The sequence below is a fragment of the Rhinolophus ferrumequinum genome, chromosome 6, assembly GCF_004115265.2.
Source record: "Rhinolophus ferrumequinum isolate MPI-CBG mRhiFer1 chromosome 6, mRhiFer1_v1.p, whole genome shotgun sequence".
NCBI lineage: Eukaryota > Metazoa > Chordata > Mammalia > Chiroptera > Rhinolophidae > Rhinolophus > Rhinolophus ferrumequinum.
In genome coordinates, this window is record NC_046289.1 from 30,576,384 (window position 1) to 30,602,988 (window position 26,605).

The following is a 26,605-nucleotide window of genomic DNA, read 5'->3' on the forward strand; positions in this document are numbered from 1 at the left end:
GCTATTGTCCTAGTAAAATACAAGTACTCCATCACTTTGACTCATCTATCCCCCTACATCAGATCTGTCAACACAAGTCTGCAGTTTCTATTTTTCACATTTTAATCCTTTCTCTCTATCCCTACTTCAGCTACCCAGATCCAGAAGCTCATTATCATTTATTTAAACTTTTGAAAAATACTTCTAATGCCCTGGCACCAGGTTTTCCTTCTCATGGCTCTCAAAACGATCTTCCTAAATTCACTAATAAGGAAATGCAAATGAAAACCACAATGACATACCACTAAATTCCCATTAGAATGCTGGGTGGGGGGGGAATGTAAAAATCCACAATACCAAGTGTAGACAAGGTAAAGCGACTGGGACTCATACATCGCTGGCGAGAATGCAAAAACATTGCCATCACTTTGGAAAAAAGTTTAGCAGTATCTTATAAAGTGAAACATACACTCTGCTTATGACCAATCAACCCCACTCCTACATATTTAATCCAAAAGAAATGAAAACATGTTTCCACAACAATGTGTATGCTAACATTTACAGTGGCTTTACTCATAATCACCAAAAAATGGAAAACAACTCAAACATTCTTCAACTGTTGAATGGATACACTGTGATACATCCATACAATGGAATAATACCTAGAAATAAAAAACAATGCACTACTAATACACAAAACAACAGAGGTGAATCTCAAATGCATTATGCCAAGTGAAAGAAACCACACTCAAAAAAACTACATAGTGTAGGGGCCAGCCCCAGCCCGGTGGCTCAGGCGGTTAGAGCTCCATGCTCCTAACTCCGAAGGCTGCTGGTTCGATTCCCACATGGGCCAGTGGGCTCTCAACCACAAGGTTGACAGTTCAATTCCTCGAGTCCCACAAGGGATGGTGGGCAGCGCCCCCTGCAACTAAGATTGAACACAGCACCTTGAACTGAGCTGCTGCTGAGCTCCCGGATGGCTCAGTTAGTTGGAGCGTGTCCTCTCAACTACAAGGTTGCCGGTGACTCCCGCAAGGGATGGTGGGCTGTGCCCCCTACAACTAGAAATAGCAACTGGACCTGGAGCTGAGCTGCGCCCTCCACAACTAAGATTGAAAGGACAACTTGACTTGGGAAAAAAAAAAAGGCCTGGAAGTACACACTGTTTCCCAATAAAGTCCTGTTCCCCTTCCCCAATAAAATCTTTAAAAAAATAAAATAAAAAAAAACTACGTAGTGTATAACTGCACTTACATAAAATTCTGGAAAAGGCAAAATTATAGGGATAGGAAAAAGATCTGGTGACTGCCAGGGGCTGGTGTGGGGAGGGTGAGGTGCTGATTACAAAGGGGCATGAGGAAATTTCTTGGGGTAGGAGCAACGTTCTGTATCTTGATGGTGATGGTGGTTATACAACTGTGAGCATTTGACCAAACTCACAGAACTATAGACTAAAATATGTACGTTTTATCATATATAAATTATGCCATAATAAAGTTGACTTAGAAAGAAAAAAAAAAAGAGAATCAGTGTTTCTAACAGACAAGTTCTAAGAAAGAAAGAAACCCTTTCGGAAGAAACAAAAGCCCATAAGTTTTTTCCCTATAATTGATGTCTTTCTGAACCAAACAATGAGAAAAGTGATTCATAGGAAAATCTGAACAAGAAAACTGATAGACAACCTCTGATTTCTCAGAGAACACAGGCTTTCAGTCCAGAGACAACCCAACCCAGACACTCTGATTTGGACAGTGTAAAAATGAAACAAAGATTTTTGTATAAACGGGCAAATATAAACATTTTAACTCTTACACTTAAGGATCTTGAAAATTACCAGTGAGACAGCATATTTCATATGAATCACATGAAATCATCTCTATTTGTATATTCATTAAAGGTTATTTCTCTAATGTTTGATTGTGCTTTACAGATTAGAATGTACCACTACATTCTAATATGACTGCCTAGAGTTAAAATTACTACCCTTTGAAGTTGAATTCCAAGTTCATTATAATTTCTGCAGAAGACAAAAGAAATTAACTTATGTACCTTGTGTACCTTTCCATTTTTATTTTCTGTGAAATATTATTATTTAACATATCCTAAGAGGTAGTATCAGGAATCATATTTAAAATAGAATTCAACTTATAAAAAATTTAACATTCATTTACATCAACTTTTCAGGGACTTTTTTCATGTGTATATTTGTACATTGTTTCTACATATAGTAACAAAATATATGCAGAAAATAATTCTTTAAATAATTAAATTTAAAAAAGACCTAAAAATTAAATTCTCAAGTAATTAAATCATTCAAACTTTAAAATTAAACATTCCATCAGAAATCAACATTCAAAATTCTACTTTAAATACCACATAGTCTATACTTGGCTCAAATCCTCTTCAGAGTTGGATTTTCCTATAAAACTGCAACAAGCAAACCACACAAGCACACAGCTCCAATGAACAGAATCTCAGTGCCCAGAATCAGCTTTAAGGTAAAGAAGCATTAAGGACAGAATTAGTCGGTATTTGCTCTAATGATCTAACTATGGCTTGACTGCAAACTAGGCTAAAAATTTCAAAGGGACTGCCAAATATGTGGCCTAATAATTCAATGCCTCTTGAAATTTATACTATCTTATTTCTGTAGATTCATTAATGCTAAAATGATTCCAATAAACTGATAGATTTTATATGTAATTTCACTTAAAACAGCAGAGCAATATTTCAAAATCTCTTGGTTGTGGTGTGATTCTTTTCCTCTATATAGTGGTAGGTTGTGTTAATACAACACTTTTTCTTTTATTGTTCACTAATGAGACAGTAATAGCCATTACAATCCTACTGGAAATATAGACTTGTAAATATAATAGGCCTAAGGACAGGTTTCACTGTATGATTCTCAGATACATTTTGTTCTGCATGAACACATCAACAACAAAATATTTTCTTGTCTATGGAATATAAATTGCATATTTTCAGAAAAGTGCAAACAGAAGAAACAAATTTAACTAGGTAGATTTCAGGTTCTTTTTTCTAGTAACTAAATTGAAGATCAATGAATAGAATATTCCTTTTTATCAAAAACCTGTTAACCTTTAATTAGGTTAACCTTTAAAAAGAGGCTATTTTAACGTTTTTAATATTTGAAATAGAAACGTAACTGTCAGCCTCAGTATGAGTTCTAATGTACTATAATATAAAACTACACACTCCACTTCAAATATTGATTGTATATGAAGAAAATTTATAGGAAGATATTTCAATGTAATGTTGGGTGACACCACTACCTTCAAAGTTTACTTAGGGTATAAAGGTTTCTAGGAATATATTTTAAATAATATCTTCCAGTGATGTATTTCAGTTGATGAACTACATTTGGCAATTATTGTCCTTTGAGAATTCAGGTACTTTCCTGTTCCTAAACATGGTAGGTATCATTTATTATTCAGCAGAGAATTTACCCAAGTTTCAGTTTCCCATTCTTAGATTATAATCTTTACTAAAGCCCAAATGAAATGTAAAGTAAAAATACTACCTTTCATGATGTCCCAAATCTGACAGAAATTCATCTACATGTCTTTGGAGTTCATTTCCTTCTAAATTCTTTAATTTCTTCAATTCACTTTGTAGAAAAAACCAGAGCTCTTTAGCTCCATTTTCAATCCTCCTTCTTAGGATTTCATGATCCTTCCCCAGACCTGCAGTCAAAGAATAGAGAGTACCAGCATTTCCAACATTTTGGTGAAAGGAAATTTTAAATTATTTGTGCTCTTATCAATATATTGAAGAGGAAAAACACTGTATAATCACCTACCATTTCTAGTTTGTTTCTTATAATTTTCAATCTGTTCTTTGGCCTTCACAAGCTGCTCTTCTAAAGCACGAACCCTTCCAGAAGCTGGCCCCTGATCAATGGGGCCTTCTGGTATCCTGTAGTTCAGGGTAGAAAATGTAAACGTTTAGCTTATAAATTATGCAACAAAATACATGCTTACTAAAGTTACATGCTAAAACACATTTATTAGTAACTCTAGAAGTCACTGAACCATAAATATATTTGAAGACCAAGTAAAATTTTCTTTCCAAAGCTATAGGATAAAGCATAAACACTGTAAAGGTACTGAACAAAAAGAGAAAAAAATAATCTAGCTGAAAGATCTATGATCTTCCAGGAATTAAAGAACCTTTAGAACTGTCTCCTAAACTCTCATCATATGAGTATTATTTAGAAAAACAACCGTCAGTGGCAAAGTGGTCAATTCTTCATTAGTGCTGAGAATAACAAAGGTGAAGAGGAAGGTGATGAAAGGGCTTAAAGGGAATAAGAAAGCACGTATCTCAACATGGGTCTATGTTAAAATAGCAAATACAACTTATTTCTAAATTAATCATAATATCAGGCTATGTAAACCTGTGTTCCAATTCATGAACTCATGGTCTTAGATTACTAAGCATTGGTTTTACAGAGAAGGGAAAGATGAAGAGTAGAAGATGAAGTATATTAGGAAAAAACCCTAAAGATTAATGATCTGTTTGTTTCTATCAGAAACAAAAAGTATCAATCAACAACACAAAATATTGGAACATAGCAAAGGAACTCCAGGATCTCTTGTTTATATTGTACTGGTTTCTAACACGTTTTGTTTTTATGTGACTTTTGGCAGTATTCTGTACTCCATTTTAGCCATAAAAGATAACTACGTCCTAATCCTGGAACCTGTAAATGCTCCCTTATATGACAAAAGAAACTTTAAATGTGTGATTAAGTTAAGGATCTTGAGGTGAGGAGACAGTCTTGCATATCCAGGTCAGCCAAAATTATAATCATAGGTGTTCTTTTAAGAGGGAGGCAGAGGGAGATTTTACTACAAAAGAGAAAGTGATGTGGCTATTAGCTTTGAAGATGGCGAAAGGGATCATGAGTAACAAATACAAGGAATATGTCATTAGAAGCTGGAAAGGCAAGGACACAGGTTATGCCCCCGAAGTTTCCCTAGGGAATATGGCCCTGCCAACATGTTGGTTTCGGTCCAGTGAAACTCATTTCAGATTTCTGCCCTTTCCAAATGTAAGAGAATAAATTTCCACTGTTTTAAGCCACAAAGTTTGTCGTATTTATTACAGCAGCAATAGGAAACTAACAATACATACATACATTCTTGTAAAGATTAAATAATGGCTAATTTCTTTTCCAAAATTTAAATGAGAAAGTATATAATAGTATGTAGCACAGTGTCTGTCAATAAACTTTATCAAGACTTCTGTATTTGGGCTCAGCCATTTTAGAGATGAGCTGTAATCTCAAATGTCTGGAATGTCTATTTTAACCATCACAATCATTTTAAGGGAATTTAATTTTGAAATTATACTTCGCAGAACTTCAATTCAGACGTCAACTTAGTCCTTTGATGCAGATTCTAATACAGATTTTTAAATACTTTTTCTAACATTTTTTACAACAGATACAGCCAAACTATGAATTACCTATTACACTTCAGAATACATGTTTAGTAAGAAAGCTCTTGTTATAGCTATACCAGAGTAAATAAGGTATTGTGATTTTGTATGAAATTGTATGCAATAACATTGAACAGAAGCATGAAAAATCACCATGCTCCAATCATAAGTGTCCCAGTCTACAGAATTTGAATTAAAAAGCCTTCATTTTTACACACAAAGTGAATAATGATAAAATGAACAGAGTTGGTAGGTGTACAATTACCCAATTTATGAACACAAATGTGTATACATTCATAAATGAGGCATTTCCTAGTTATAGTTTTTAAAACTTGGCTCTTAATCTCTTTCTGAATTAGATGGCTGGTTTCTAAGAAATAATTTGATAACAATAAAACTATCACCTCTTGGAACTTATTTTGGCAGCAATATGCCACAGGACAAGGATGTCCTTTTTCAGAATACACTTTAGTGACACAAAATTTCAGAGAATAGGAAGATATGTCTAAGTTCTCCTTTACCTCATTTCTTCATACATTGATGGAATAACATTAGGGGAAAACAGGCGTGAAAAAATATCATAAGATCTTTTCAGCAGATTTCTGTTAAGTACTCTTAGGTTGGTGCAAAAGTAATTGCGGCAATTATTTTTAATGTGTTAAACCGCAATTACTTTTGCACCAACCTAATAAATATAATCTAATTCTAATAAAACATAAATGTATTAGTGATTTATATTATATTATTATATACAATAATCTAATTCAACTGTGGGTAAACTGTAGATAAAGAAAAGTAATGGAGAAGCCAATGTAAGAAAAGCACACTCTAAGGACTATTCTTTCCAAACCCCATCCAGAAAAGCTAATTTATAAGAACAGCCTTTTCGCCTGAATATTTGGGGAATTTCATATTTTTTAAGAATCATACTCACTATATAAAAGATACATAGGACATCTCTGGCTAAGATGAAATAACAGAAATCAAATTTACCATTATGCCTGAAACAACTGAAAATCTAGACAAAATGCGTGAAACCATGGTTTAATAAAACTGGAATCAGGAGACTTACATCAGAAAGATGGCAAAGTTCCCAAACTTTGGTCCCTCTCAGGGAATGGGCAACTAGCAACTCTCCATAGACAAGACACCTTTATAAAGCTCCCAGGACACAGGGTAAGACTTAAGCTTGCCCTTGACCACAAAACCCCAGAAAAATCACATTAGAATGGTAAGAAGAGCAGTTTCACTTTGCCCACATTGTTCCTCCCCCAGGTCAGCACAGTGCTGCATGGAGGGGGTGTCCCAGGGCCTACAGTTTCTCCAGTGGGAAAAAGAGAGGGCAAAGTGGATATCAAGCTTCCCCAGCATTCTGGATGCCTCCTAGGAGGTCCACTTAAGTACTGCCTCATGGGGATTACTGGGAAAGTCAGCTAGAGATAGAGGAGGGGTGAGGGGCTCAGAGCAGCAAGTGCACAGATCTTGGACGACTGTGTTCCTGCTAGTGGTGGGGCCTGAGCGGAGACCCTAAACGAGCGGCTCTGATCGTTTGCAGAGCTAAGCCAGTGGCCCCAACTGGCCAGGGAATTTGACTGGCAGTTCTGCCTGGGTTGGGTACCCAGCAAGAGGGCAGTCTTGGCGGAGGAGCTCATTCTAGAGCTCCACCTAGACAGAGAAGCAAGGCAGCAGGGCTCAACTTAATTGCTGAGGATAGCCTCCAGTCCCACTAGAGGAGGAAGCCTGCCCAAAGATGCCAAGCAGCCGCATAGCACATCGTACAGCCCGCCTGAGCAGGAAAGCAAGGCAATAGCCCTACCCAACTGCTAAGCATAGCCTCCAGCTCCACCTGACAAGGAAGGGTAGCCAAGGACTCGAGGTAGCCACAGAGACCATTCTACTGCCCCTTTCAGGTAGAAAGCCAAGCTAGCAATACCACCCATCTACTGAGCATAACCTCTAGCCCCACCTCACCAGGTTGCACAAACAGAGACCATGGACAGCTCTGGAGCCCATCCTATAGCCCCACTCAGGCAGAGAGCCAAGCCAGCAGCCTCGTCCAACTGTGAAGCATGACCACTGGCTCTGCCTGGCCAGGGAGCCCAAATAGTGACCCTGGGCAGCCTCAAAGCCCAGCCTACAGCCCTGTCCAGCAGCACAGCTTACATAATCCGTAGACTCACCCAGGCAGAGCATCCAGCCAGCCACCCCACCTAATCTTAATGCATAGCCTGTGGCTCCACCTGACCAGTGAGCCCAGAAAGCAACCCAGTCCAACTGTGGAGCAGAACCTCCAGGCCCACCCAACTATGGGGTACAGCTGGCAACCATGTCTGACCAGAAAGTCCAGTAAGAGACACTGTGAAACAGCAGAGCATAGCCAGTAGCCTGCCCCATCGCAGAGCATAGCCTGCAGCCCTGCCCAAATTTGAGGCACCACCTGCAGTCCCATGTGATCAAAGGGCACAGCGTGAGGCCCGATCTGATCATAGCATAACTTTGACTGGATATAGAATCCAGCCAACGGCCCCATCAAGCCAGGAGACATAGCTTGGGGCTCCACCTGACCAGAGGCAATTGCAGAGCCCAGCATATGGCCCTGCTCAATTGCAGAGTGTAACCAGCAGCGCTGCCCTGCCTTCCCAGGGAACACAGCTATAACCTGCCCAACCAGAGGTGACTGCAGAGCCCAACAAATAACCATGCCTGAATGCATATCCCAGCCAGGGTTTCCGCTCGAATGTAGAGCCCAGCCACCTGGCCCACCAGACTGCAGAACAGTGACACCCTCCCCACCGCCTCAGAGCACAGGCAGTGGCCCCATCCAATTAGAGACCCTGACAGCAAGTATGGTTGCCCAAGGCTGCTACCACCTGCCCATCTAGAATCCCAAGCTGAGCTGACTGGTGAAGGTCTTTTCCCACCAAAGCAAACCTGTAAAGGCTGGAAGAGAGACTGCTTCCTCAAATGAGCGGATACCAACACAAGGATACAGAATCACAAAAAATTAGGTAAACATGACAACACCAACGGAGACTAATAAAGCTCCAATAACTAACCCTAAAGAAATGGAGATCTATTAACTGTCTAACAAAGAATTCAGAATAATCCTCTAAAAAATTCAGTGAACTTCAAGAAAACACAAATAGACAACTAAGCAAAATTAGAAAAACAATGCACGAACAATATGAGAAGCTCAACAAAGAAATAGAAACCATTGGGGGGTGCGGGGACCCAGGAATCCAAGAGCTGAAAAATACGATGAAGACTTTAACAGAGAGCCTCAACATCATACTTGACCAAGCAGCAGAAAGAACTAACAAATTCAAAGACAGGTCATTTGAAATTATCCAGTCAGAGGAGCAAGAAGAAAAAAGGAATTGAAAACAGAAGAAAGCCTATGTAAGTCATGGGATCCTAAAAGAGAAACAAATCAATCTATGATTACTGGAGTCCCAAAAGGAAAAGAGAAGGAGTAAGGGACAGAAAGCTTTTTTAAAGAAATAACTTCCAAAATCTGGGGAAAAGATCTTCTATTCCAAGACAGATTACAATACATCTCTCTAAAATCAGAGACAAAGAGAGAATTTTAAAAGTAACAAGAGAAAAAAATTCTTCACATACAAGGGAATCCCCAGTAAGGCTATCAGTGGCTTTCTCAGCAGAAACATTGCAGTTCAGAGGGGAAGGGGATAATACAGTCAAAGTGCTGAAAAGAAATATACTAACAACCAAGAATACTTTATCTTGTAAAGCTGTTCTTCAAAAATGAAGGAGAGATAAAGACTTTCTCAGAGAAACAAAAGCTGAGGAGTTCATCACCACTAGATCAACCTTATAAGAAATGCTGAAAGGGGTTCTTGAAGCTGAAATGAAAGACACTAATTAGAAAGACACTAATTAGACATAAGAAAATATAAAAACAGTGGTAAAGGAAAGTATGTAGTCAAATTCAGAATACTCCAATACTGTAATATGGTGGTGTTTCAATCATTTCATTCTGGTATAAAGGTTAAAAGACAGAAATATTAAAAATAACTACAGTTATTTGTTAATACCTACACAATATAAACAAATGTAAACTGTGACATCAAAAACATAAAATGGGGGTAGGGAAGAAAAAGGGTAGAGTTTGTTTTTTTTTAATATGATCAAAGTTAAGTTATGATCAGCTTAAATTAGACTATTATATCTATAAGACGATTAATGTAACCTTTATGGTAACCACAAAACAAAAACCAACTGCAGATGCACAAAAGATAAAAGAGAAGAGAATCAAAGAATACCAACAAGGAATATCATGAATCACGAAGGAAGACAGCAAGAGAGGAAGAAAAAAAGAAAGTACAAAATAGTCAGAAAACAAGTAATACAAAGGCATTGGTAAGTCCTTACTTATCAATAATTACTTTAAATGTAAACAAATTAAATTCTCTAATTAAGAGACAGAGTGGCTGAATGGATAAAAACACAAGATCCTGTTTACAACAAGAAATTACTTCGGCTTTAAGAAGGGATAGAAAAAAATCATCCATGAAAATGGTAACCAAAACAGAGCAGAGGTAGCTATACTTGTATCAGACAAAATAGACTTTATGTAAAAAATTGTCACAAAAGACAAATTCATTACAGAATTATAAAAGGGTCAATCCTTCAAGAACATATAACAATTGTAAATAGTGGGGGTGCCAAAAAAAAAAGTATACAAGTAGACACTTTGGCCAACGTTGCTCAAGCAGTAGTTCACCATAATCAGAAGTGTCTGGACACCAATGGTAACCACTTTGAGCCCCTCTTGTAATTGCAGAAGTCAAACGTGACTTGTATTCATCTTTTGTTATCAGTATATATTAAGTATTACAATTTTAATACAGTTTTTTTCCTTTCTTAAAATGTGTATGCATTTTTTTGGCACTCTCTGTTAAGCATATACTTCCAGATCAGAAAGGAGAAATAGATACAATACAATAATAGTAATGGACTTAACTACTACTGTGGGATCCCACTTTCAACAATGGATTGATCATCCAAACAGAAAATCACTAAAGAAACGTTGGACTTGAACTATACTTTAGGACTAAATGGATCTCATAGACATAAACAGTCATGTACTACTTAACGAAGAGGACATGTTCTGAAAAATGTGTCGTTTGGAGATTTCATCATCGTGGGAACATCATAGAGTATACTTACACAAATCTGGACAGCATAGCCTACTACACATCTGGGCTATCTGGTATAGCTTATTGCTTCTATCCTACAAACCTGTACATCATGTTACTGTACAAAAATAACATGAGATTAAATGAAGCACAAGGGAAGATAATGCAATCAAGAGATGCAGTAACGGGAAATGCATGAGACTACTGCTAGCATAACACGGCATTCTGTTTCACAGAAAAATTGTTTTTTAGTAAGTGGAAAGATTACATTCTAAAATCACAATATCGTCTAGTAAATACATAAACCAGTTACACAGTCATTATCATTATTAACAATTACATACTGTAGATAATTGTATATGCTATACTTTTATATGCCTGGCAGCCCAGTAAGTTTGTCTATATCAGCATCACCATAAACATGTGAGTAACGTGTTGTGCTATGATGTCAGGATGGCTATGACATCACTAGGAAATAGGAATTTTTCAGTTCTATTATAATTCTATGGGACCACCACCATATATAAGGTCTGCTGTTGACCAAAATATTGTTATGCAGTGCAGAACATTCCATCCAACAGCTTCAGAATACACATTCTTCTCAGGGACATATGAAACCTTCTCCAGAACAGATCACATGTTAGGTCACAAAAATGTCTAAACAAATTTAGAATACTGAAATCATACCAAGTATGTTTTCTGACAAAATGGTATGAAACTAGAAATCAGTAACAGGAGAAAAACTGGAAAATTCACAAATAAGTGAAAATTAAACAACATGCTCCGAAGGAAAACTGGATCAAAGAAAAAAATCAAAAGGGAAATAAAAAAAATATGTATCTTAAACAAACCGCTCCCCCCCAAAAAAAAAAAAAAAAAAAAAAAAAAACAGGAAAAAAGAACACACCAAAACATATAGGATGCAGAAAAGCAGACCCAGGAGGGAAGCTGATAGTGATAAATAAGAAGCGAGATCTCAAATAAACAACCTAAATTTATACCTTAAGGAAACAGAAAAAGAACAAAGTAACCCCAACTTAGCAGAAGAAAGGAAATAAAGATAAGCACAGAAATAAAGAAGAGGAAAACAACAGAAAAGCTCAATGAAACTAAGAGCTGGTATTTTGAAAAGATAAATACTAACAAATCTTCGGCTACTTACCAAGGAAACAAGAGGACTCAAAAAAAGTAAAAACTATAAATGAAAAGGACGATATTACAACTGATATCACAGAAATTAAAATGATCATAAGAGACTACTATTAGCAATTATATGCCAACAAATTGGACCACGTAGGAGAAACTGATAAATTCCTAGAAACATATATAAGACTGAATCATGAATAAGTAGACAATTTGAATAGACTAATAATGAGTAAAAGATTGGGCCAGTAATCAAAAACCTCCCAAAAAAGAAAAGTCCAGGACCGGATGGCTTCATAGGTGAATTCTATAAAACATTTAAAGAAATATTAATGCCATTCTTTCTCAAATTCTTCCAAAAACTAAAGAGGAGGGGAAACTTTCAAACTGATTTTAGGGGAACATTTTTAAGAAAAGAAAATTACGAGCCACTATCCCTGATAAATACTGATAAAAAAGAAATTCTCAATAAAATAATAGCAAACCCAGTTAAACAGCTCATTAAAAGGATCACACACCGTGATCAAGTGTGATTTATCGCTGGGATGCAAGAATGGTTCAACCTACAAAAAACAGCTGCATTTCTATACACTAACAATGAACTATCAGAAAGAGAAATTAATAAATTAAGAAAACAATGCCATTTCCAATTACATCAAAAAAAAATACCTAGGAATAAATTTAACCAAGAAGGTGAAATATCTGTACACTGAAAATGATAAGATTCTGATAAGAGAAACTGAAGAAGACACAAAGAAATGGAAAGATATCCGATATTCCACTTTCTTAGATCAGGATGATTAACCTTGTAAAATGTCCACACTAACCATGCCATTTATTGACTCAATGTAATCCCTATCAAATTCCAAGGGCATTTTTCATAAAAATAAAAAAAAAATCCTAAAATTTGTATGGAATAGACAAAACAATATTGAGAAAGCACAACTTTGGAGGCATCAAACTTCCTAATTTTTAGCTATATTACAAAGCTATAGTAACCAAAACCATATAGCATGAGCACAAAACAGACATTAACTAACAGAACAGAATCAAGGGCCCAGATGTAAACCCTCACAAATATGGTCAACTAATATTTCACAAGGGAGCCAAGAATACTCAATGGGGAAAGAAAAGTCTCTTCAATAATGATGCTGGGAAAACTGGATAACCATGTGCAGAAGAATGAAATTTGATCCCAATCTTACACCACTCACAAAAATTAACTCAAAAATGGATTAAAACCTTACATGCAACATCTGAAACCATAAAAATACTGGAAGAAAAAAAAATAGGGAAAAAGTTCCTTGACATTAGCCTTGGCAATGGTTTTGTTTTGTTTTGTTTTGTTTTGTTTGTGTATAGGACACCAAAAGCACAAGCAACAAAAGCAAAATTCAAAGTGTAACTACATCAAACTGAAAAGCTTCTGCACAGCTAACAAAACAACCACCTGGAATGAAAAGGCAATCTATCATATGGGAAAAAACATTTCCAAATCATGTATCTGATAAAGGGCTAATATGGAAAAATATATAAAGAATTCATGCAACCCAATAGCAAAAAAAAAAAAAAAAAAAAAAAAGTCTGATTTAAAAATTAGCAACAGATCTGGATAGACATTTCCCCTCAAAATACATACAAATGGCCAAGAGGTGTATGCAAAGATGCTCAGTACCACTACTGTTCAGGGAAATACAAATCAAAACCACAATGAGACAACACCTCAAACCTATTAGAATGGTTATCATCAAACAGACAAGAGATAACAAGTGCTGGTGAGGAAGAAAGGGAGGACCTTTGTGCACTATGGGTGGGAATGTAAATTGATACAGCCGCTATGAAAAAACAGTATGGAGGTTTCTCAAAAAATTAAAAATAGAACTACCATATGATCCAGCAATCCCACTTCTGTGCATATATCCAAAGGAAATGAAATCAGTCTCTCGAAGAGGTATCTGCACCCCCATGTTCACTGCAGTACCCAAGACATGGAAACAACCTAAGTGTCTGTTGATAAATGCACGATAAAGAATATATATATATATACATATATACATACGTACATATATACATACACATACATACACACACACAATGAATTATTATTCAGCCATGAGAAAGATGGGAATCCTGACATTTGTGACAATACAGATGAACCCTGAGGGCACGAAGCTAAGTAAGTAAAATAAGACAGAGAAAGACAAATACTATCCAATCTCACTTACATGTATAATCTGCAAAAGCCAAACTCATAGAAACAACCAAACTCAAAGAGAGTAAATTGGTAGTTTCCAGGAGCTGAGGGGTCGGGAAAATGGGGAGATGTTGGTGCAAACTTTCAGTTATAAGATGAATATGCTCTGGGGAATGTAATGTACAGCATATTGACTACAGTTAATAATACTATCTTGTATACAGAAACTCCTCACTTGGTATTGTCAATAGGTTCTGCAACTTTAAGGGAAACAATGTATAATGAAACCAATTTTACCACAGGTTAATTGATGTAAATAAACAAGAGTTAAATTCCTATGGCATCTCATCAATATTCTAACAAAACAAGGTTGTTTGAATAAGCCCTATCTCTGTGTCAATGTACTGCCTGGAGAGAGTTTCCAGAATACAAAGGAGTATTCAGGTAGAGCCCAGTAAATTTCCGAGTTGAAGAGATAGAGCTAAGAGTCTAAAAAGACCAAGACAGCTAGAGTTTGGATGATAAAGTACCATAGAAGAGAGAGCTGAACAGAGAGAACTACAGAGAAATGCAGAGGTTCCACTTTAGAATCAGCACATGTATGTAACTACTCAAAGCGGGGAAAATAACTCTAAAAGGATCAGTGGGAGCAGTGCCTGACAGTCATACAGGGTTGGGAACAGTTCCTGATCCTACCAGCTACACAGGAAAACCTCATAATTTATGGGCATTGAATACAGTGCTCAGAGGATTTGGCCTCAGTAATGGGGAAATGAGCCGTAGACTAAATATTACTTGTGTGCTGCCTAACAATTCTTAAAAGAAAGACCTAAACCGATCAAACTACTATCAAGTAACTTAACTACATCCCAGAACAAAGCTTAAGAATATTTGCAAGAATACAAGTGTACCTATAACCAACAAGGTAAAAGTCATGATGTCTACACTCCAATAAAAAAATTACCAGGCATGCAAAGAAACAGAAAAATATAATCCATAATAAAGGAAAAAGCCAGTCAGTCAAAACAAACTCAGAAAGACAGAGATGTTAGAATTAGCAGATAAGGAGCAGTAATTACGACTATATTTCATATGTTCAAAGTTAAATAGAGACGAGAAAGATATTAAAGGTATAATAAAGACCCAAGTTGAATTTTTGGAGGTGAAAACTGCAATATACAATCGATGGGATTTATTGCAGATTATATATTGTAGCTTCTACCTTAAGAAATTAGGTAAAAAGAGAAAATGAAACCCAAATTAGGTAGAAGAAGGGAAAAAATAAAGAACAGAGAGAAAATCAGTGAAATGGAAATAAGAAAAACAATACAGAAAACCAATGAAACCAGAAACTGGTTCTTTAGAAAAAAATAAAATTGATAAATCTTTAGCGCGATGGTTGAGAAACCTTCCCTCAAAGACCAAATAGTAAATGTTTTAGGTTTTGTAGGCTAACAGGTGAAATCAAGGCCATTATGTAGGCACATATATAATGTAACCAACTTAAAATGTAACCATTTAAAAACATAAAATCATTCTTGGCTTGTGGGCCATAAGGAAAAAAAAGGTGGCAGGTAAAATATGACCCGCAGGCCAGTTTGCCAACCCCCACTCTAGTCAGACTGATCGGGAAACAGAGAGAAGATACAAATTATCAATATCAGGAAAGAGATGACACCACTACACATTCTATAGATACTAAGAGATAATAAATTTGAAGAACTTTATGCCAATAAATTTGACATCTTAGAAAAAAATGGGCAAATAGCTTGAAAGACACAACCAACCAATGCTCACTCAAGAAATAGATAACTATACTGCTTTACATCTATTGAAGAAATTAAATCTAATCTCTGACATAAAAACACTCTAGTCCCAGATGGTTTTACTTATGAATTCTACCAAACATTTAAGACAGAAATAATACTAAATCTCACAAACTCTTCTAGAACACAGAAGAGAAGGTAATACTTCTCAATTCATTCCATAAAGCCAGTATTATCCTGATAGCAAAACGAGAGAAAGACATTATAAGAAAATTACAGACTAATATCCCCAATGAGTACACATATAAAAATTCTAAAACAAATTTTTTAGCAAATTAAACTCAACCATGTGTAAAAAGGATAATGAATCATAACCATATGGGGTTTATCCTAGAAATGCAAGCTTGGCTTAACATTAAAAAATAAATCAGTGTAATTTACTCTATTAACAAAATTTTACAAAACACATAGGATCATCTCAACAGACTGAGAATAAGGTCTTGACAAAATCCTTTCCTGCAGGTGATCCTCATTCTATATTGAAAAAGCCTTTTAAAAATGCCTACATGTCACCCTTTTTCTGAGCTGTGATGTACACTTTAAAAATTATAAAACTCCCCTGAATAAAAGATTTGATGAAAATCTTTATTCAAACATGAAGTTGTCCTTCTAATGCCAAAAAAAAACACCACACTTCGGGGAATTCAGTGGGTCTGTCCAAACAGATGAAAACAAATAAATTCCTGCTTTGCAGTCAGAATATGAAAAAACAGTGAATTTATAGCATAAGTACAATGATTATACAACTCTCTCAGAGAAATTAAACTTTTCTCGTCAGGAATATATTTAATTATTCATTTAAACAGGTTGGCTTTCTTAAAAACTTTCAACAATTATGGCATAAATGTTGGAACAATAAAGATCTTCATTAAGAAAAAGAACCGAGGCACAAATGAACAATATGAAAAATGAAAAGGGAATCATAAACACAGTTAAAAAATTTTAAAACATCACAAAATATTATAAACTTTTTCAGGCACTTAATTTAAAAACATGAAAAAAATAAATTCTAGAAGAAATTAAATTAACAAGATAGATTCAAGAAGAATCAGAAATTGAATCAGTAGTCAAAAATCTACTGAATTAAAAAAACTCTAGATCCAGGTATTTTTATAGTCAAGAGTAACAGCAGGGATACCTTCGGAGAAAAGCGTTGTTAAATGATTTTGTCATGCAAACATCACAGAGTTCACTTACACAAACCTAGATGGTCTAACCTACCATTAGGTTGGTGCAAAAGTAATTGCGGTTTTTGGAATTATTTTTAACCCTTTAAACCGCAATTACTTTTGCACTAACCTAATACAAATCGAGGCTATACGATATACCACTGTCATATATGTGGTATGTCGGTTGACTGAAATATCATTAAGTGGCACATAACTGTATTTGAGTTTTACAAATCTTCATAAAACAATTACTGAATCAAAGCTTTCTAGGGAATAGAAAAAAGAGAGGAAGTTCTAAAACTCCATCCTGAGATTGGTATAAAACTGACATGAAAGTATCCCAAAGATCAAGAAAAGGAAAATAAAAGGCCAATTCAATTAAAAACTTATATTCAAAATCCTAAATGATAGATTAATAAATACAGCAATGTTTTAAAAAACACATCATGACTACGGTATGTAGACTTCATCCCAAGAATACCAGGTTGGCTTATGATTACAAAAGCTATTAATGTAAATTGACTGCATTAAAAACAAAGGAAATAAAATTATAATCTCCATAGAAACAGGAAAAAACCCTTTGACAAAATTTAATTTATTAATTATAAAATTCTTAACAAGGAATGGAATAATTGCCTTAACTTCATAAGGAGTATCTATCAAAAATTCATAGTAACTATCACATCCCATGGATCAAATAATCAGAAGTATTCCTTTTAAAGTTAAGGACATTGGAAGGAATGTCTGCCATCACTGCTTCTATTCACCCCTGTGCTGTACAAGTCTTACAAATACAGGAAATGAAGAAACAATTGTTATTTGCAGATGAGATGATCTTTAATTTTGAAAATCCAAAGTAATCTACAAACTAATTGCACTAAGAGTTCAGGGAAATTACTAGATTCAATATTAAGGTATAAAAATTAGTTTAATGTTCCTAAACAACAATAATGACAAATTACAGAATGTTTCCTTAAAAAATATCACATTTAAAATAGTAACAACAAAATGATAAAGTACTAAGGAATAAATCTAGCAAAAAAGCAAAACAATTTACATAGGGAAAAACATGTTTTCTGAAGAAGTAATAATTCCCCTAATTGATCTGTAAGTTACATGTAATTCTAATAAAAATTACAAAAGGATTTTTTAAATTGAAATTGACAAGGTGATCCTAAAATTCATATGAAAGACCAAAATCTTCAAATAGATTAGATAATTTTGCAAAATAATAAACAGGAAGGAGGATTTGCCCTCTCAAATAACAAAACATAAATTTATAGTAATGGAAACCATGTGGTACCAGCGTAAGGTCAGATAAATAGATTAATGGAACAGAATAAAGCACCTAGAAAGAGATCCCAGCATATATATAACAGAAGTATCATTCCAAATTACTAGATAAAGGATAAATTATTCAATAAATGTTTGCTGAGACAGCTGGCTTCCTACTTGGAAAATGTGAAAATTAAATAATCTGACAATCAAAACTTAAAAATTTTAGAAGAAATTTTGCAGTCTTCATGACCTTGAGAAAAAGAATTTCTTAAATAAGATTTTAAAAGCCCAAACTATTAAAAGATTGATAAATCTGACTGACTTAAATAGGAAAACGAATTTCTACGCAATACAGTTTATAGCCAAGTCATAGATGAAGACAAGATAATGGAAAATATCTAGATCATTATCTAGATTACAAAGAACTGCTTCAAATCTATCAGAAAAAGATAATCTACTAAAAAAATACAAAGTGTATCAACTAGCAACTCATAGATGAGGACTTGATTAATAATCCTGAGAAGTGGTCAACTTTAAAATTTTAGTAACCAGACTATTCAAATTAAAAGAGATACCATTTCTCACCTGTAGACTGACAATAAATGAAAAGTGTGATATCGAGTGTTGGTGAGGATATTAGAGAAACTAGAACTCTCAAATACTGTATTAGTTTGCTAGGCTACCATAACAAAATATCATCAAGTGTATGACTTAAACAACAGAAATTTATTTTCCCCCAGTTATAAAGGCTAAAAGTCCAAAATCAAGGTGTTGGCAGATTGGTTTTCTTCTCAAGCCTCTCTTTTGGCTTGCAGGTGGCCACATGGTCTTTCCTCTATGTGAATGACCTCCTGATGCTTCTTTTGTGTGTCCAAATTTCCTCTTATTCTAAGGACACCAGTCAGACTGGATTAGGGACTGTTCTAACCGGCCTCATTTTAATTTAATCACCTCTTTAGAAGCCCTACTCCAAGTACAATCACATATTAAGCAACTGGGAAAAATTGGGGAGAGGGGCACACAATTCAGCCCATAATGTACACCAAAAGTAGGGATACAAAATTAGAACCCACTTACAAAATACTGTAAAATTCTTCGAAGTTTAAGAGGCACATATACTCTAGAGACATTCTGGCACATGCACACAAGGAGCTACTAGACATTCACCAACAGAGGAATGGATATATAATAATATCTACAGGTTATCACTCACACATAATCTTGCATGAGTATCACAATGTTGAGTGAAAACAGTATACAAAGTATAATACATCCCAATACATTTTAAAAGCACATAAAACAATATACTTTCATGCATACATACTTATATAATAAAGAATCAAAGTGTGGACAGAAGGTATTATATAACACTCAGAATAGTGATTACCTTGAGGAAGGGAGGAAGGAAAATGTGATTGAGGAAGGGAGTAATATCTGTCTTTTTTCCCAGCAATCTGAAGCAAATATAGCAAAATGTCAACATTCTTTCAATAAGTGATGTCCTTTCAATAAGGACATGGGGTATATTATTTTTGAGCTTCATATATGTATTAGAAATACTTTTTAATTGCAGAGACATCCCTTAATAAAACTAGATGAAAATCAGGTAGAGCTCATGATGAATGCTATTTAACTGCCAACTTCCGGCATCATGTAATACTATGTATTAGAAAATTGCTACAAAAATATCAAGTGGAATGTCTTTTAATTAAAAGAGATTAACCAACATAGTTGTTCATCATTTACCTAACCTTTTAGTCATTGCTATACAGCACTAGTGATGCCATGATAAAGTCATTTAACCCATCCTGGCATCCTGTCAATAAACTACTGAGACTAACATAAATTTGGACCATTTATAAATATGAACTAAACTAAATAAAAATTGGAATTCTACTCAATTATTCACAGATGCTATTTTATTTCTTTTTTTCCAGTTGGAATTTTAAGTTGCCACTCATAGGACTAAAATATTCCCAGCAAAAGCACAAAATATAATTACATTTATTTGGATGTCAAACTTTGCCAAGAGTCTGTCAATTAGATAGATGGAAGAGCCAGGCTTCTATCTACTGAGAGAAAATATAATTTTATTCAAATGAACTGCTTCTTGTGACTGTACTTATTCTTTTTTACCAAATGTGCAAAAATTCAAAATGGAACCCAAAAAGAGTAGAAGGGTCAGGCAACAATGCCGGTTTTAACAGAATAATCACACGGAGTAATCCATATCCAAATTCAGCTCTAAGATACTGTGATATCAACGTTAAATAGGTTTCAGGCTCAATTCTCCAAGGAAATCTGTGATCACATTTATTTTGACAAGTGTCAACTAAGACCATTCTTTCATCATTCAGCAGCCAAAAACAGAACAATCTAGACTGAGAGCTGTCCCTGCTCACTTCAAATATGACAACAGCACCCGTGTTAAAAGAAGGCATTTTAGACAAAACTTAACACCAGGGTAACGAGTGATTGTTTTAATAATTCAAGATTTTTACCTCCAGATTTTTTTTTTTTACTAAAGTGTAATTGTTTATTTATTTGCTTGTTTAGTGTACTGCTAGTTTCTTTAAGTCTTATTTTCTCAGAGTTACAGTGAAGATATAATACATGAATAGAGGTTTTTTCTTTCTGTTGACGGTGTCATGCATTTTTTCTGGAAATGTTTTACATATAGTTTTGTGTGTGTATAACTTATATTCTATATATAGCTAAGTTTTATATATATACATATACATAAATGTATATATGTGTGTACATGTGTACATATATATATACACAATGAATATACACAAAATATTCATTCCATGGAGACATTATAACCAATTTAACCCATCTACTGATGGTGATATAGTTTGGTTTATAACCACTTATTTAATATAAGTGCTTATTTGTCTCTTCTCTCTACTACGTCAAATCTGTCAGGGCAGTATTCTTTATCTAGCACCTGACACGTTCTCTGATATATATAGCATTTGTTTCATAAATATTTTTTGAATAAATGAACAAACAAACAAATCACTGATTACAAGTATTTATTAGAGCCAAGGGGGAAAAGAAGAATGAGGTGGTAAAGGCAGGGAAAACTAACAAAGCTCTGTTACGTAGCCAGCTAAACATCAGTGAGAAGTGAAAATAAAGCATCTGTAAAACTGAAATATGAGTAAATGGAAAATTCAATTACTTATTCAAAAATCCAATTGACACACTTTTTACAAAGTCATGCTCTGCATGAAGAAATGAATGGCTTTAAAGGAAGAAAATGCCTAAGATACAAGTTGTTGTGGGAAATTTAGACATATTACTCTCGGTTTTTTTGGGTAAAGTAAGTATCCAACAGTGGCCTGGATATCAAGTTATTCTACTTTCAACATCTATGGGTCTGTGGAGAAATTTCTACATTCTAACAACATTTTTCAATAACAACAACTAATTTTCTTCAGGAACTCACTCACAAGGGCAAGAATCTTAGGTAAGAATATCTTCTAGGCACTGTTTTAAAGCAGATTACTGATTTTTTTTTTTTTATCAGAGCTTATGTAACAAGTACACCTGATAAAAAATAAACTATTGTTGGAAATCTCATCTTATATTAAGAAAGCAGTGAATAGCTTTATTAAGAAATGGAAAAGACCTTGGTTGTCTGCCAGTTCACAATGCAAATCTTTTAGATGCAAGGATCGAAGGTAGAATAAAGTAACACTTTAATTACTATTTTACTAAGTGAAACAGACCCCTTAGGACAAAATGTTGAAGAGAGACATGGAAACATTGCAAACCAGAGTATCTCTGGATGTCTGGGCCAGAAACATATCCTTGAATTCTTCTAAGCATAGGCTTCCCACACATGGTGGTAAGGCTGTTACATGACATAGGCCCAAACTTGAGTCGCTTGTTTATAACCCTGTCCCAATCATGCTCTAGCATGAATACGAATGTAGAGCATTTCAGAAACTACTCATAGCAAACTAAGACTATATTAAAATAGATAAAACAACTTTTTGGAAAATAAATTTCCTACCTTCGCTTTTTAAGAAATGCTTTAAGATAAAGCAGAGTTGAAGCATTGTTGAAAGTGTGCAGGAAAAGAGGAGGAAAACAAAAGTAATTCTCAATGAGTTTAGGTTTTCTTTTCTCCACTCCTCCTCTAATTTCTTTTCAGAAAAATAGTTATCTTATTTATATTCCTGATACTAGAGTGGACAAAATAATCTGAAAACATGTCTTTTTTTCTGTCTTAGCAGTGCTGATGACTGACTCTGTTTTTGCTTTTTTCTCATTTATAAGGTGAGAAACTGGGCTCAGGCAAAAATTAAGTTTCATCTTCAGAGGCTTATAAAAATTATTCTTCAAACCATTAAATATTTGTAAATTTTATATTAACTTGTGAATAAAATATATCTTCAAACAATACTTCAGTCTTTGGAATAAATAAGTGTATTATTATAAAAACATAACATTATTTTCCTCAATAATTCTATGATGAAAATAAACTAAGTTTAATTAGAGAAATGAGGATGAGACCTCTACCAAACAAAAACATTCAAATTACATTTTGAAGTCTGGATTTAAGTAGATGTAGACATATACTCATTTCTCCAAAAATCCCAATATACAGAAACACACACACACACACACACAACACATACACACACAACACACACACACACATACACATCTAAAAGTAAAACACGTACACTTACATTCATAATAGAATTCTCTTAAACAAACTGACAGACTGCTATTGACTATAATATTTTTAATGTAAGGGTAGGGCTCATTAATCCATCTGAATGCTTATCACCAAACTGCTGGTTTCCAAAGGGCTCAAGTTTGTAAAGCAAGTTTGTTTTTTAATTTATTTCCTACTCTTGTTTGTTCCATCATCAATAATGGAAATAATACAGTAATAACAGCTATTATCATATATGGTACTCACATTAACTTCAAAGTACTATGTCTAGTATTTAAGATAATTATTTCATTTACAGCAAATTAAAATAATCATGAAAAAAAATATCTGTACAGATAAGGAAATGAAAGTTCATAGAAGTTAAGCAACTTTGTTCAAGATTCCTAAGCTAGTAAGTGGTGTAGCCAGAATTAGGATCCAGGCTTTTACTATTCTTCCTTTTTGTTAGTTTTAACAGAATAAATTAAAACATATAAGAACAAATGCACTGAGATGGCATGAGTTGTAAATACATGGACTCAGTGTTACCCTGATTTAGTTGTCCATAGTGATCCTTGGGGCCAATTATCCTTCCCTATTTTAAGACAAGTGTAAAGAGTTTCTAGGCATCCAAAGAAAACTGTTGTCATACTATCATGTGTTTTACCCCAAGTTAAGCAACTCTGAGATATACATATACATATACAGATACAGATACAGACACATATACACATTCTAATAAGTGTGGATAAATCAGATGAATTCATCCCTGTCACTAAAGATTATTCGAATCGCTGCCTTTTTATCTGCTTCTTACCTGTGTTATCTAGGACAGCAGTACAGAGGTGAAAACCACAGGTTTTTGAGGAAGGCAGACTTTGATCAGGGTCCTACTAAATAAGTAATTTAACCTCTCTAAGAATACTATAATATCTTCATGGCAGATCCCTAAAATTTTATAAAGATTACAAAAGAATATGATGACAGTTTCTTGTTATGAATTAAACTGCTGAGCTATATAGGATGTCTGGTCTAGAGAAAATTTAGTAAAATTCTACATATAAAAGTACATAATAAATGTTTACACAGGACCAAGCTTAGAAAACTCAATAATATACTAAATATATACTAAAACATACTAAATATGTACTAAATGTACAGTTAGGTCCTAAAATAAAGTCAGGTCCTATAAAATATACTAAATATACTAAAATATAGTTAGGTCCTATAAAAGAAAATAATCACAAATTGAAGCTATGATTTTTTTTTTTTAAATCTCTTAGGGTCATCAAAGAATTGTGTATTTTTTTAATCTGGTTTCTTATTATGCTATCTTGGAGACGTTAGTTAAAAATTGTCAAAAGAATAAGATTTAGTAACTTCCCTAACTACTCTGCACACCCACATCCATCATAGTCTCCTAGGAAAATCTGAAGGAGAATGAAAGGATGGCTTTTAAAAATTTCGGTAACATTAAAATAGCTTATCATATAAGAAAGGAAGACAAGCTTTCTCCAGAAATATAGTCTTGATAACTGCTGTAAACAAATTAACAGTTTTGGAAAGAATATTATATAAATTATATAACAATACCAAGAAGTCTAATTAAACATTGCTGCTGTCAAAACAATGATTAATAATCTTCAAACTATGCATACTCACATCCAAGTTAAAAAAAAAAGCGGTTTTATTATAGGAGATGTATAGTTAAAGTAATAACACATTAAAATTATAACTTTCCATTTTGCATATGTATATACATGTGATCATCTCTGTGTACATTTATTTAACTCAGTTAAAGAAATAATCATTTCAAAGGGCAAAAAAAAAAAACTCAACAGAACCTAAAGGGGACAAAAATTAAGTTTAATCCTACTGACAAAGGTTTTAGATTCCAGATCACCAGTTTGTCAGGGCACTATACAAACTGCATTTCCACTGTTATTGGATAAGTTTAAATTTTCTAGCCTAGATGATATTATGCTGACAATTGTAGAATAACAGACAGAGTAATTATCAGCCACAGCAGTAACGTTTCAGACTTGAATTGACAGAAGAAAATGCTTCTGAAAATAAGTTATTCTTACCAAGTTCTGTGATAGAGTATGTATGTCAATTCTACGTAATTCAAAGTGGACTTCCTTCTCAAAATCAGCTAATTAGTTTGAAACTTCCAGTTTGAAACTGGAAGTTTCAAACTAGACTGAGGTACATATATTAAGGAAATGAGGAAACCTGATACTTTCCTTTTAAGGAAGATGAAATGAACCCTGGAGACAAATTTTCTTTATCATTTCACCTCAAAGAAGAAATTGTGATATTTAGTTCATATTAAAATAGACACAACAGAGTTCAAGAAAAGCCACTGTCTAAATACTTTTGAAATCTGGTTAATGAATTCTGGTTATTAAATCCACTCAAGTTAACGATACTCAAGACACTTATGGGAGATGTAAAGATTATTAATTAATAAAATACAGTGAATATAACATGCTAGATAAATGCCATTAGCAAAAATAAGTATTCTAATTTATATTTAAAAATTCACATTTGCAAGCACTTTTTCACTTTTTCTAATTACTTTTAATAGAGATTTCTTAAAAGTTAAACTGGCACTGTGAAATTCATTAGAAAAGCACATCATCTCACAACTATTTAATTTCTGTATTAATGTAATATTCTCTTACATGGTTATTAGGCAGACAAGTTTAGTCTATATCCTTACTCTGTAAAATATAGAATCTATATAAAATCAGAACATTTCAAGAACAAAAGACAATCTGGTCTGTTTGCTAAAAGAACAATTTCAAAATAAATGTAGTAGACTCCCCAATTAACTTCAAGATTCATTTTGGTTAAGTTGGATTATTCTTTATTAAAAATAGTGGCTATTTTACTTACTCTACCTTTTCACTTAAAAAAAGTCACAAAAGTTATACAGCATTGACATAAAGACTCACAAAAGTAGTGGCATGTAAGTGACTGTGTTTTACAGTGAATTCAAGTAAATGATTCAAGAAAAATACATGGTAAAGATCAACAGGCAATATAGGATTAGATTTGAAATCCTATGGAGTTATCTTTGAGATTATAAACATTATTGAAGCCTAAAAGTACTGACCAATTGCCTAAAGACTAGTTGAAAGACACAAAGCTATATCCATGACTTGTGAAGAAAATGGAAAAGAAAACTGCCAAAATACCATGCACAGAGCTTGCTCTTTGGAGCCTATGCTCTTACAACCCTGTGCAGTTCTGTTTAATCAATGCTATCATTTATAAGAATGTATGTTTCCCTAAACGGGGTCATTTATAACACATTTTTCAATGTGAGGATTCTGGTATCCCATATCAAACACCCCACTCATTTAAGCCAACCGCTCTGTTTTGTTTTCAGATATAATCTATAGGGAATCTCCAATGACTATTGCCTCAATGTGGCCTCAGAATGCTTCAGAGTACTTTAATCTCTTTCTCTGTTTGGTTTTCAGTCCAATTGAAGTTTATACCAATTCAATTTTTTTCAATAAATATTTGCTATGGGCTTTAATTGTACCTGACATAATTACTGGTGGATACCAAGTAGGTAAGACATAGATCCTACCTTTACCCTACCCTTAAGGAGCTCACAATCTAGTAGGGAAGGGCAGGCAAGTACACAATTACAATCTAGTGTGAAAAGTGCAATAGTAAATTGAGGTCTAGGTAGCAGAGAG

The 26,605-nt window shown here is 34.2% G+C and overlaps 1 protein-coding gene across 2 annotated transcripts in view; it reads right to left on the bottom strand.

Annotated features, from left to right (window-relative positions):
* Positions 1 to 26,605, bottom strand: part of FUT8 (fucosyltransferase 8) — a 212,372-nt gene that overhangs the window by 74,336 nt on the left and 111,431 nt on the right. For both annotated transcript variants that reach the window (XM_033108282.1, XM_033108281.1), the window contains exons 5-6: positions 3,803 to 3,918; positions 3,524 to 3,686 (exon numbers count right to left, since the gene is read on the bottom strand). In XM_033108282.1, the coding sequence (XP_032964173.1) occupies positions 3,524 to 3,686; positions 3,803 to 3,918 (279 nt within the window). The remainder of the gene's footprint in view (positions 1 to 3,523; positions 3,687 to 3,802; positions 3,919 to 26,605) is intronic.